Here is a 13,652-nt window from a genome sequence, read left to right as displayed (position 1 = left end):
CTTACAAAATTTTACTGACGCCATCGCACACTGACTATTTCACACAGTTAAGTAACCTCTAGCCGTTATCAATGTTGTTGCTCTGTTTAAATTCTGTCTTGTTACTGCTCTACTGACTGCATAGTATAATTATATAATTTATATCATGTTCACCTCCCACTCCTGCTATAGTTCCGGATGGAGCTTCAGTATGTAAAAATAAATAAAAATATGATTTGATCAGTCGTCATGGATAATCATAGTGGCTGTTCATTGTCATGGTTTGTAATTGTCATAATTAGTCATGGTTAGTCATAGGCACGGGTACAGTATCTGATGTTATGAAATTCTTATGAAATATGTGTAACGTTTGATTCGCGTGAAAGCGTACTTCCATTTAAGTTGGCTTCAGATCAGTGCCCATAACTGGGAATTGCACAGTATCTACTTTATTCCCTAAGGGCCCCCTTCATCGCACTCTTCAGAAAATACAAGTATTCTGTTTTAGCCTTTTTCAATAATCAGGAAAGCTGTGCAGGAAAAAAATTATTGTGCGCTCTTTAGTCACTTTGTCGGCACCGTAAGGACACAAACAATCGTTAGCTGGCTGCGGTAGCGCAGTAACCAGCTAAGTACCGAAATTAGGTCCTTCATCAGAGAATAATAGCTGCGTGTCTCTGTTTATTGCCTTTATTGCCTAGGTCTGTGGCGTTTTGATGATTTCTGTGACGACCTTCGTGATGATGATCTTCTCTTGAGCTTTCGGCGCCTGTATGGTTACCGGCGCCTCTGTGGTCGTCGGCGCCTCTGTGGTTGCCGGCTCCTCTGTGGTTATCGGCAACTCTTTGCAGTCTACTTTGTATTTGAAGTCGCACACCTGGCCGTTGAATGCCAAGTTAGGCGTGCAGTCCCGCAGCGTGGGAACGCCCTGGATGATAGGTCAAGGGTTTGGGGATGGTAGAGGCAAAAAAAGGTAAACGTTTTTGCGTCGAGCAAGTAAGCTGCGCGATGGCCCTGCGTAAGAAAAAAGAACAACTCTTTTGTTTCTAAGGCTTCGTTTAAAAAACGGCCACCGTATCTTAACATGTATGAGTTCGTGTGGCCATATTTATTCGACTGCTACGCTATCTAATTCTGCATGGGTTAATTTTCATGTAAAGAGAAACTGAGCATATTCGGTCCGCTTCTCGACCTTCCTCGGACGTGACGCGGTATTCTTTGAGTTGGAGCCGCAACTTACGATATCGTGTGTATGTTCAGACACTTAATACAGATGACCGTACATGACCCTCACAGAGGGGATCGCACACAAGAGCGGATACCAAGCACGCATGCATTGCTGGGAGCGCACATGTTTCGAACTGCGCAGGCACAATTGGAGAGATGTGTAAAAGTTTCTTTCACGAGATCACAATTCTTTTGACTACCAAGTAATTTAAACAACAAGAGTCTCGTACTACAGCATTTTAATAATTGTTTCGGTAATTATGTTATCGAGCGAAGGCAAAAATATATTGGACACGCCTATTTCTAATCATTACATCGGAGGCAGTGGTCGTAATGTTAGCATGAGTTCTCAGAGATAATTGTATCGGTAAGGTTAAGAACCTATAGCTCTAAGGACGTTGTCTTCTGAAAACTAGCCGGTTACTGTATAATATAGATGTTTTGATTATTCTGTCGGCACTTCGTATCCACACTTGCGACATGAACCTAACGCCTTGTAGCCTCAATGGGATAAGAGTAAAGCTTCGCGCGAACATAGAGACTGCCGAGTTTTATGGATTCTGAGAACATACGCGTCGGCGCTCGGGGCTGTATAACCTTGCTGCGCCCGGGGCCACTGCGTTGGTTTAGTCCGGCCAAATACGGAGCATGAGTCAGCTAGAAACAGCTCATGCGTTCTTCAGTGCTCTTGATTGACAGTACGTATATTGCGCTGCCAAAAATGGATCTGATGCCCATATCACTTGATTGCCGGCTCTAGAGAAAATATTTGCGTAGAGATAGAACTGCAGTAACAAGGTATGAGCCTTGTTTTCAGGCATAAATTAGGTTCGGTGTCTTATTTCACTCGAGGTGTTCAACTCATGCTGCGGTTCAGGGGGAGGAGGGGAGGAGAGAGAGGCGCCTGGAGTGTTTTGCCAGTAATTTTACCCGCAAGCACCCGAAAGTTTGATAAAAACACTTACCTGTAACCTTTCATACACCTGCGTAAAACTGCATGATTACAAAAGCGACAGAAATGATTCAGCAAGAGTCAGAGTAAATTTTCTCAGTTCTCAAATCGTTTCCCCCAAACCGTCCATAATATCAATCAATCAATTTTTATTGATTGATATTTATTGAAATTTTATTGAAACAAATAGAGTGCGAGAGAAAGCGGAAGCATGACAGGGAAGGCAACTGTCAATCTTTTCACGTGCGTTCATCTGCAATGTTTTTTTGATTTCAAAGATATGGTATGTAATGAATGTTCTATGTGCGTCACGAACTGCCATTCAAAAAATTCATCGTGTGTTTGTGGTTTTTCTTTGGACTTCGACCTGGGAAAAGACGAGGCGAACTAATTTATTTTTTTCTTTTAAAAGCGGAGGAGTCGGTTTGATTCATTTGTTTCTGCGCCAAGTGGTATCGCGCTTTTTTTTTCTTCGCGACCAAAATGACACCTTTTTAAGAACAGTCATGCAAGTGCGGCTGCAAAGGCTGTTACCCGGATTTGTTGTCTCCTCAAGTGAAAACATGCGTGGTGCTGTCACAGGATATTTGCGCGAGGTAGTTCTCTCTTACAAGTTGTTAGAAGTGCGTTTTTCCCGTGAATATTTGTACAGTGTTGACAAGAAAAAGCTGTATAAGGACCTAGTGGAAATAATGCTGCCGGCACCTTTGTATCGAGAGCCCTACCGTGGAGGCTCAGGGCAGGATATTTTAAAACGAGTGAAGAGGATGCCAGTTCGACCGGCTGCCAAAACGTTCTTTTTTAAGTTGCACTCGAACACTCTACCCGTCAAAACCTGGCTTCACGAAAAAGGAATCTATGTCCCTTGGACGACAAACTGCCTGCTTTGCAAGAAGCCAGAGACAATTGAACACATATTCTTAGACTGCTGGGATGCAGTATTTCATTGGGACGTGCTACAAAGAACAATTAAAAAAGAGCTACCACTAAACCCTTATGGCATCCGGTTTTTACCGGTGGAGAACGAAGACGTACCCTATGATTTAATAATGCTTCTGGGCCTCCACAGCTTGTGGAAAACACGGATGCAAGTGAGGCATGAAGATATTAACATTCGCAGTGTACGTGAAAATTTTGTTGAAAGTGCTGTTTATCTACGGGAATGTATCTGCGCGCTCCCCGACCCACCACAGTGGGCAGAAGTTCTGGATGACCTGGTAAAATTGAAGAAATTTTAGCCTCACACGCGTCAGCTCAAGGGCAGCTGAAGTGTTTTATTAAGTGTGACAATTTGTTGTTCATGTATACCTCGGAAATAAAAATAATAATAAAAAAAAAAAAAAAAACTCGTGGCTGAGTGGTAGCGTCTCCGTTTCACACTCTGGAGACCCTGGTTCGATTCCCACCCAGCCCATCTTGGAACTTGCTTTTTATTTATGAAGTGCATGTTTATTTATGAAGTGCATGCCGGGATTTATCGCTCACTGGTTGGTTGGTTGGGAACTTTGGGATATTCACGGGGGGTGGGGGGGAACCGGACACGGGTTATGCCGGCCTAATATCGCGGCGGCACTCTTGGTGTCCGGGGGGTGGGGAAGTGGGATGTTGGGAGGGGTGGGGGGGACCGGCTTTTCTGCGACACGAGCTCCTTAACGCTACCGCGTTAAAATATCACCAAAACGAAAAGACAGAAAGCTCTAGATTGTGACCAGAATTGACGTTAGCCTTCTAATCGCATCCAAAGTCGATGCTCAAAGGCTGACATCGGATAACAAGCCGACATTTGACAGGGTTAAATGTAGGTAAAGGCGCTGGGAGGCACTGGTACAATCGGAGAGCGTTTGGAGGGGCGTTTTATCTGCGGCATGCGTTAATTCGGCTGATGACATACATCATGCTGTGCGTCGCTAGCTAAGTAGGACGACAGTGACCAAAAGAAAGTGAGAGGTGTCGCGTGCAACACACGACGCAGTTGTTGTTGTGGCTGTAGGAAGAAGGAAAAGAAAATGCACGGGCGTGCTACTGGCTCTGTAGCTGAGCCACCTCCGCTGCCTCGTGCGGACAGAAGAGAAAATCGAGAAGAAAGGAAAAAGGAGAGGGAGAGAAAGACGCGCGCCGCAACAGCTGTCCACCACCAAAGCGGTGGCGGGTGCAATGACGGCCTACAACAGTTAAGCATTTGGTGGCTAGCTAGCCCCCGCCGCAAGCGGCGTTGACCTACCGTGCCATCCCCGTAGGACCTGCCACCCTTCACCCCACCTCGAGCCCATGATGCAGTGGCGCAGCATCTAATGAAGCGGTTGCATGTGCGCTACGAGCGAAAGTACCCACCTGTTCGCACATGTAGTATGTAGAGCAGTTGTACACGTTGGGAAAGAGTGTGGCAATGGCACCTACGTCGTCCACTTCGGGACAAACCACGTAATCTGGAACAGGCAGTGGGATACCGACCACAGCCACCACAGCGACGAGCGCGAAAATGGGCAGCCCCACATTTACTTGCATTGCTGTGGTTTCGACTAGACCAGGGCTTGGGGTCCTGTAAAGGAACGATGTAAGAGAGAATAACAAAAAAGTTGCTTATATATACCTCACAAAATGCTGTAACAAAATTTGCCAAAAGAGAGTCGTCAGTCAACACTACAGGCGAAAATGGCGTGATGGGGAAAGGAAAAAAGCCTCAAGGCGATTCTACTAAGCTTTTGCAGAAGAGTAAACAAACGTAAAAGGAGAGATGTAACATCGGTGAAAATGAAGGGAAAATAATGGAGAGGAAATTTAAATTTCAAAATAAAATATGACAAGTTTGCTGCATGCGAATGCGTGCTTGCCTGCCAATTCTCATGTATCTATCATTGGTGATAAAGAGCTGCCTAGATGCGTCATACGCAATAATAATTTCCTGGCCTATCTCTGTCCTCGTGCTTGCTTGAATAAATGTTTTCAAGATATGTGTGAACCATGTCCTTATGATATGCCGAGATTGTACCAGCAACGACCATATACTATCTAGATGGGCGCGTCGCTGTTGTCACACTTAAAGAAAGCGAAAGAGATAGAAGTAATGGAGTAGCTGTCGTCGCTTGTCCCCGCTGGAGAGGGCAAAAATTCGAAGTATTTAACTGTCATTTAGTTTTTAGCAGTTATCTTCTGATGGCCTACATGAACACTCAGAAGAGGCATACTTCATTTTTATTTAATTTCTTCTACCCTCAGTGCTTTAGCACTTATGACCTGCTGGTAATAACAGGAACTGAAAAACTTGCGAATAGGTTCGGAAGGCGGAGGTGGTGAACGTGCTTTCGAAGTACGTTAATGTCCTTCACCGTCTACTTCATCATGCTTGCTGTTGGGCAACAAGCAGCTTCGAAGATGTATGCATACGTGGCTTCCCTGACTACTGCGACTTTAGTCATCATGTAGAAAATACCAAATATTGGCAGGCTGAGACCTTCCGCATCCTTTCTACTACACCGTAGCTCAAGGTTAAGGTTGTTGCTATCGCACAAGGCTGAAGGAAAACAAAGAACAGTCATTTCTTCCTATAGGGCAAGCGCTGTAAGCATGCTTTCGTGTACTCACCCACCTCTGCTTACCAGCTCCGTGTGGCTCGAATGTGTCGCAGAGGGCTGTGGCCACAGGTCTTATGCGCAGCGTGTACAGTCACCCCACGAGCTGTTTACGACGCCTCACATTTGATAAGCGAGCCGGACACCATTGGGTCGTAGGTCGTATAACGCGGCGCCTTGTGAGCAAGGACCTCGAGGCGCACTTTTTTGATAGGTTCGCCCCGCCCTTTCAGCTTGGGGTCACAGCAAAGCAGTTGCATTAATCTTGCTCAGGCGGTCAATTATGTCTGTTTAGCGGACGAACTCCACTGGCAGTGGACTGGCCGTCGCCGGTTCATGTTATCTGCGTGCCATCTCGCTTACTTTCAGGGACGAGAGGGTTGCACGGCCTGACAACAATGCCATGCACGCGCCGACAGTTTCAACAGATATGGCGAACGGTGAGGACGATGGGTGTCAAGGGCAAACATGAAGAAAAACAGGGTGATTCTTTCCTTGGCAAGCTCCTTCCTTCCTTACATAGACCTGTTACACTGTAGAGGTACCCCGTGTAAATATTTAGCGAAAGAATATGGCATTGCGCCTGCACTAAGCATCGGTGAGCCTTACATGGCGTTGGTGGTTCGCTTGCGTGGTGGGGGACGCGAGGCCATTAGTAAGCTGCGGCATTGACATTCTAGTGATTGGCAGCCCTCCATGTTAAATTTAGAGAAAGTCATACTCTAGTTCCCATGGAGAGTCGATATCATTACTTCGTAGTCGTAAGCCCTCCTTAGGACTGAAGCTGGCATGGGTAATATGCGTCGTTTTTCGGTGTGTTAAGCACCTTGTTTCCTTCATAGAAACATGTTTGCAAACCTTTACGAAACAGGTATATGTAGCCTCTATCGCCTCATTATGCGACGATAGTTTCTTCCAGCTTCTCTTAACGTTTTGGTAAATTGTTACAGTTACATCTTAGGTAAAGGGAATAAGAAAGGTTCTTCAGCAATACAAAGCGGTCATTGTAAAAATAGTGCGGTCATTTCAATAGAAAACTAGAACAGGTCAATTGTGTTAAACGCAATTATTCTATCAAATTCTTACTATATTTTTCGTCTTTTTCTGCTGAAAAGTCTTGACGGACTACCCTACCGTCATATTCAAGTTCATGCAGTGTTCTCCCACTTATGACTTTCCGTCATTATATCTTTATAACATCACCTGGCGCATCATGTTCCGTAAAAGTAACTTACGGTATAACACTCTGGAATAAATTTTAAACATTTTCTTCTTTTCCTGTGATTCTTCAAGTTGAAGGTTACAGACGACATATTGCTTTTTTGGAATCGTTTTCTTCATTTTGGCAAATTAGTCAGAGTTCTTTGCCCGACATATCTCGTTTTGTTATCTGAGCCTTTCTTCTGTTCCATAATTGAATTGCATCTGGCAGGCATTAACTTGTTCAGGCTTGAAATTCAGGATGCACAGCGAAATAAATAATATAGTAGAATAAAAATCGCAGCACTTCAAGAAAATAGGTCCGATATGGAGCACAGGGACCGGCCTTCGTGATCAATAACACGTTGTACCTACTAATGAAAGATCATTTTTTGACACATTATCGTACAGTGTGACGGACGCCTCGCTACTTTTTCCATACTCAGAAAGAAAGAAAAAAATGTTCAGTTTGCATTTTAGCTAGCCGAGCTAGCTATTATTTCTAATACAGCTAGTAAGTTATCGCGATGTTTCCATCTCTTTGACAAATTAATTACACATATAAATATGCCCACCGCGGCAGCTGAGTGGTTAGAGAACTCAACGGCTGACACCGTAAATACTGGTTTGATCCCAGCCGCAACTAATGCGTTTCTATGCAAACGAAATGCAAGTCGCCGTGTGCGATGCCAGTTAAAGTACTGAAGGAGGTCGAAATCACCTCAGTCCTTTAATACGGCGACCCTCGCTTTGGAAGTTCCTTTGGCTGTTAAACACAATTTGCCATACAATGGCATGTATGGAAATGCATATTGTAAGAGTGCGCTGAACGCAAGTTTTGAGCGCTCCCATTGGAACTACAGGGCCTTTCTAGCACTGTGTTTCGAATCTCGTGATGTCTTGTGCTGGCGTAGGCAGCAGAGGGCGCACTTAAAAAGGGAAACTTGACGTTTGCATTTCATTTATGATAAAATTTTCTCCTCCATACTTAAGACGTCAAAAAGTAACATATTGTTTAATTATATAACAGTCTGTGCCCATAGCAAGTGGTCAAGTTCGTTTATTGGGGCCCATCTTAAGGTCAAACTAAATTGACTGCATGGAGCTTCTAGTCCACGGGATTGAATCCCAGCCATGGGGGCTGCATTTCGATGGAAGCAACTTGTAAAATGAGGCCGGGTGCTGTTTGATGTTACCGCATGTAAAATAACCTCTTGGGGTCAGAATAGTCCCAGAGCCCTCCACTACTGCGTCCCTTTTAGCCAATGTCCTTTTTTAGGACATCAACTGCGCACCTTGTGTCATTGCAAGTATTTTGGATTGTGTTTTATATGCCTGCAATGCACGAATGTTTATAAATCACAAGAGGAGAATCGGTTGCACAACAATTAGGAAAATATTGATACTATAACTACACAGAACTCAAGAATAAAAAGGAGACACTTTTAAGCGCATGGCGTCGACCCATCTTCATGACGCAGCTGTTAATACGATTAGAAAATTCGTGCTGGGTCTGTTGATTCATTAAGGTGATCTTTCAAGATCTTTTGCGACTCAACGCGGGACCACACAGAGAAAGAAACAGTGTTGGTCTATGTGTCTTTCTTCGGTGTTCTCCCGTTTCGCTACAAAATATAATGAATTCGATTAGGCAATGGCGATGAACCCCTTTTCATCTGCCCGGTTACGATCCCCCTGCTAGCAGGTCCAAGGGGATAATTCACGGCATCATGAGATTTGGCCAAGGCCTTGGGCTGGAAGGTCTCCTTTTAATTGACCGGCAATCGCTTATTCGTTCTTGATTTGAGTCCTGCTACAGCACGAGGACTTCTTCCGTGCTTGTACAAGCCTGCAGCAGCGTTTTCCAGTGCATGCTCGATTCATTAGCACGCAAGGTTATTTGCACCACTTACGTAGAGTGCGAGTGTGTTCCAAACGAAATGCATGATGGGCCTGTGTGAAGCGCTTGCGAGTGCAACAATTTTGAGTTTCAGTAATTTCTCACTCTTTCGGCGGCGGTGGCGGCATGCGAGTTTCCATCTCGTATCCACCATCGCGGATGAGCACGTATCTTGTTTGCTGTATTTGGCCTTGCACGTGTCTTCCAATCGGTACGGCACACCGGTGCCATCAACCGCGTGACCCATATTTCTCGCAAGTCGTAAGACATTCTTTGCTCTCGAGTCCGGGCTACTTGCCGTAAACGATGAAGGACGCAGAGGTGCAGCGGCCACTTTATCTCATTTTATGGCGTCCTCACTACTGCATTCTTTTTTGGAATAACTGTCATCGCAATCTCGAAGCACCCTGCATTTCTTGCGAAACGACGCGAAAGATCCATTCCCGGCCGCGAGCGAAAATAACTCGCCGTTGTATAGTGTCACATATCTCGGCTCATTGCACGGCGCTGCGTCTTTTAGCGCTTTAGTACGTCGAAGCAAATGTTGGTACATTGCTTTGTCCGACATGGCCTTGACCACTAATAAGCGAAAGATATGAAATGAAGGCTGTAACAAACAAATTTCATTACGTCTGCGTAATTTCCATCAGAGTATTTCCCTTTGCTGTGCACTACATGACCAGTTGCCACGGGTTATGTGCACATGTAAACCTGACGTGATGTCGTCCTGCTTTGTCATGGTTTGTTGCAGCACGTATCATGCCAGTAGCGCTGACGAATTTCTTTACAGGTGAGCTGCTCAACCTGAAGCGGAATCAGTAGCAATAATAAAACTTGCTTTCTGTAAAATGCTGTATATGTACAGCCTTTGTCAAAAGTGTAGAACGCAGGGGGTCTGCTTCTGAGCTGTGTATAGTTGCGCTGATTTAGCATTAGTGGAGTTTCTTGCTATGGAAGAGGGTAGGACCAAAATCTTCTTACCATCAAGAGATTCGGAACACTGGAAGTGCATTACAAGTCACACGAAGTGCCTCAGAAGCAGACTCCCTGGCCTCTACACTTTTGACAAAGACTGTACATTTTATATAGATTAGCTGAGCCGCCCAGCCTCGGAGGAGCTCGCGTTCTAGATCTTCATAACTGGCTCCGCTATGCGGCCATTATTTTTAAGTGATTGTGTTTCTAATAATTCACTACAGGTACCAAATATGGGGTGAAGTTGATAATCGTTCAGACAGTAGGAATTGCCTGCAACTTCCAGACTACGTGGAGAAGTGTGGGGCAGTCCCCAGTCGTGTGCAGGCAACGTGACTGACCGAGTGAGGGGGGGGGGGGCATAAGTATGAGTACATATTGAGAGCAGTCTTGAAAGTATATTCATCTGTAATTAACGCAGCATGATGAGCTATTACGGCAGCGGTAACGTTGTTGAGCAAAGCAATGCATTGACAAAGGAAACGGAGTATAAGAAAAAGGTTGCAAAACTCCAAGCTGGGCTGTTGGTTCATACAGAATACATGCTGCATTTGACGCGTATGCTGCAGGTGCTGCAGTTATAGCACGTGTCAATATAACTACCCGTCACCTGCAGCATATATCCCGTGTGTTTGCATAAAAGTGTATTGTTGAAAGAGTAGCGCCGTACTGTGCTTCTTCTCTGTGTATCGTCCTTTAGCTCTGCAAATACTTTTCCTAAATCAGAAATGGGCTGCCCAGATAGGGACAAATTCATTCCAGGAAGATCAATGACAGCGTTATCGGACCAACCTAACTGGAGAGAGAGAAGAGGGGATAGCCGCCGCCAATATAGAGATTATTCAAGAAACATCGTCTTTTAGTGTTGACACGCTGTTCATTGTTCCACTTTCTTTCAAATGGGATGTAATGTGTTATTTAGCTAATGCGGGAGATCTTTCTTCTCTTTAATCTGACCGTAGCTAATCTCGTGTTGCAGAGAGCAGAGGCTTTTGTGAGGAATGCAGAGGCCACATATTGGATGCTCAGATACTACCGCCACCGTTCGGGGTGGACACGCGTGTTATTCGATCGTCTTGCAGGTGCTATTCGGGGGCAAGGAGTGCGCGTACCTTTCAAGATGTTTGCTTGCTATATCAACGAAAGAATAAACCAAAAGATCTAGCTCTTCTAAACGTGGTCCTTAACAGTCCCTTGGATTGGTGCAATAGCTGGCAAATTGTCATTACCTTAGTAAGGATAGTCGCAATGTCGGTGACAAAAAAGAAATCACAGCTAAACTTCCGTCATAACATTAAAAATGCCATTCTGAAAACCACAACGAAAAAAAAAAAAACTAAGTAGGTGTCGTTATCTCACACGACCTTGGTTTGAAGACACGCGGGTAAAACATAACTAAAGAACAATGATCAGGTTCTTTTTCTTAAGCGTGGTTAGCGTTTTTCTAAATCAGAAACGAAGCTGCTGTCGTCTAAAAGGTTCTTGTACGACCAATCCCACAATGCGCCAATATCGTTTGGTTCCTTGACGCACAAAACGACACAATTATGCTCAAGTCAGAGTAACGAAAAGGGGTTCGGTTTATCTAAGACAAATATCATTGCACAGACCCGTGCACACCAAACTACGTATCCGAGCAGATCTAGCTACGTTAGCAAGTCGCACAACCTTGCATCGACTTAAGTTCTTATATTTACTAATTCATAAAGCATTTAACATGAATCCTTCTGCATATGTCGTTCTCAACAATTCCAGAGAAACACGTCATAAGCACGTGTTTATGCTTCAATGGTATAATTGTGTCAACAATGTGTGTTACACTTTTTTTAAAACGGGAAATACGGAAATGGAAACCTCGAGATAGGATAGTAGATACTTACGGCGTTAACTGGAAAAGTTTCTACAATACGTTGCGAAAGCACTGCTATCAACTAGCCAAAGGCGGTTTTGCCATTGCTTGTCGTCTTGCGCTTTTTTCTTTGCATAAGGTTGCCGCGAGATTTCCCTTTTTATTTGCTCTGATTATATGTCTAATTCTATTCAAATCCTTCACATCAACATACTCCTGTAATAGTGGCAACTCGGATTGACAGTATCTTCAAATAAATAATTAGAAGCTTCGATGCACTATTGCTGCAAATTTCGTATACATTCGGTGGAAGTGAGGTAATTATAGACAGTAGCGCTGTCATCCGCATGAAGCCAGCTGGGAGTGGCCCGGTTGTTGTGATGGCTGTTTTGAACAAAGTTCTAAAGAAGGATAACGTAATCTCATTCATCTTCTTGAGTGCTACCAGCCTACTTTCAAGACCTCATGAAGCCGTTTGCATGAATAACAAGCAATGAAAGAGAGAAGATAAAGTGACACTTTAGACTATAGTACTCGTGAACTAAAGACAGAACATGATATAGATATGAGACTGCTAGAAGTTTGAATATGGAAAATTTGCCATTTGCGTTCTCTGCACAAAGTTTGGGCACCCATCAGCTCAAGACCAACTTCAGACTATTCTGCACGCAGTAAGTGAGCACCACGCTGTCAAATGACAGCGTGGTGCTCACTTTACTACGCTACTACGCACGCACTACGTGTCCCTGTTATTCCGTTTGTCCGCGATACATGAAAACGACTAACTTTTCGGAGCCAGTACCTGCTAGCTCAATCACGCGGTGATCTTTCCCTCGGCTCTTTCACATTTCATTCAAATTTTCTTCTTTTAGCTCGTAGTCGCTAATCACGACTCTCCGGCAACCTACGTCTCAGTGACGGTGAGCTAGAAGAGAAATTAATTATTGAATGAATGAAATAATAATTACTTTATTTATTTATCTCAAGCGCCAAGCGGCATTAAAGTGGGGGAGGGTTTTCGGAAACATAACATAAGCAGTGCCAGCAACGGAATCAAGTCAGCATAGCATTAAAGAGCAAATACAAAACAAAACAAAAAATCTCACAGCACCAGAACACTCAATTCGTTATTATAATGCAGAAAATAGAACATCATTGGACATAATACAAACATTGTCTGAAGGCAATTTGTTCCAATTGCATATTGTTGTTTTGAGGAAAAAAAGAATCGAAATACATTAGTTTCTGAGGGTATCCCCAGAACTTTAAAACTGTGATCTATGAGGTGCCAGTATTTATTTCTCCATTTCAATACCAACAGAACAATAATAAATCGCGTGAAAAACCTTGAGTTTTAACTTAAATCGATGAATTTCCATGGTGCTGCCGTTACAGTCTTTCTTTCAAAGCCTCGGAGGAGATACTTTTTTGTCAATCATTAGTGCAAATATTCTAGTGCGAACTAGGCTGTGTGCATGTTCATTCCCACAAATTATCTGGTGTTCAGGGCTCCAATCTATATATGTGTGTCCATATATCGCGCATATATAGCAGTCATTGATCACGAAAGAGCATTTAAGTCAGTACAAACCTCGGCGGTCATGCAGGCATTGCGAAATCAGGGTGTAGACGAGCCTTACGTAAAAGTGCTGGAAGATATATATAGGGGCTGCACAGCAACCATAGTTCTGCGTAAAGAAAGTAACAAAATTCCTATAAATAAAGGTGTTAGGCAAGGAGACACGATCTCTCCAGTACTATTCATAGCTTGCTTAGAAGAAGTATTCAGAGATGGGAGTAATTAGGGATGAGGGTAGATAAAGAATACTTCAGTAATCTGCGATTTGCGGATGACATTGCCTTGCTAGGTAACCCAGGGGATGGGCTGCAAAGAATGATGGATGACCTAGACAGGAAAAGTAGAAAGGTAGGCTTGTAAAATCATTATGCAGAAGACTAAAGTTATGTTCAACAGCCTCGGGAAGGAACAGCAGTTTACGT

The 13,652-nt window shown here is 44.0% G+C and overlaps 1 protein-coding gene across 2 annotated transcripts; it reads right to left on the bottom strand.

The window, feature by feature from the left end:
• Window positions 1-447: 447 nt before the first annotated feature.
• LOC146186439 (uncharacterized) lies at window positions 448-5,866 on the bottom strand. 2 transcript variants are annotated; one of them, XM_084605688.1, is made up of 3 exons: window positions 5,745-5,866; window positions 4,490-4,697; window positions 448-907 (listed from the first exon to the last, which is right to left on the bottom strand). In XM_084605688.1, exons 2-3 carry the CDS (start codon window positions 4,661-4,663, stop codon window positions 677-679), a joined length of 405 nt encoding a protein of 134 aa, XP_084461814.1. In that variant the 5' UTR covers window positions 4,664-4,697; window positions 5,745-5,866; the 3' UTR covers window positions 448-676. The 2 variants fall into 2 exon arrangements, with proteins under 2 accessions (XP_084461814.1, XP_084461815.1); XM_084605689.1 differs by having other exon boundaries at window positions 5,741-5,810.
• Window positions 5,867-13,652: the final 7,786 nt, after the last annotated feature.

This window comes from Amblyomma maculatum, chromosome 6 (genome assembly GCF_055883805.1).
Source record: "Amblyomma maculatum isolate TAMU_Amacu chromosome 6, ASM5588380v1, whole genome shotgun sequence".
NCBI classification, from domain to species: domain Eukaryota; kingdom Metazoa; phylum Arthropoda; class Arachnida; order Ixodida; family Ixodidae; genus Amblyomma; species Amblyomma maculatum.
Note: the sequence above shows the minus strand (reverse complement) of the source record. Positions and strands in the feature narration are given on the sequence as shown.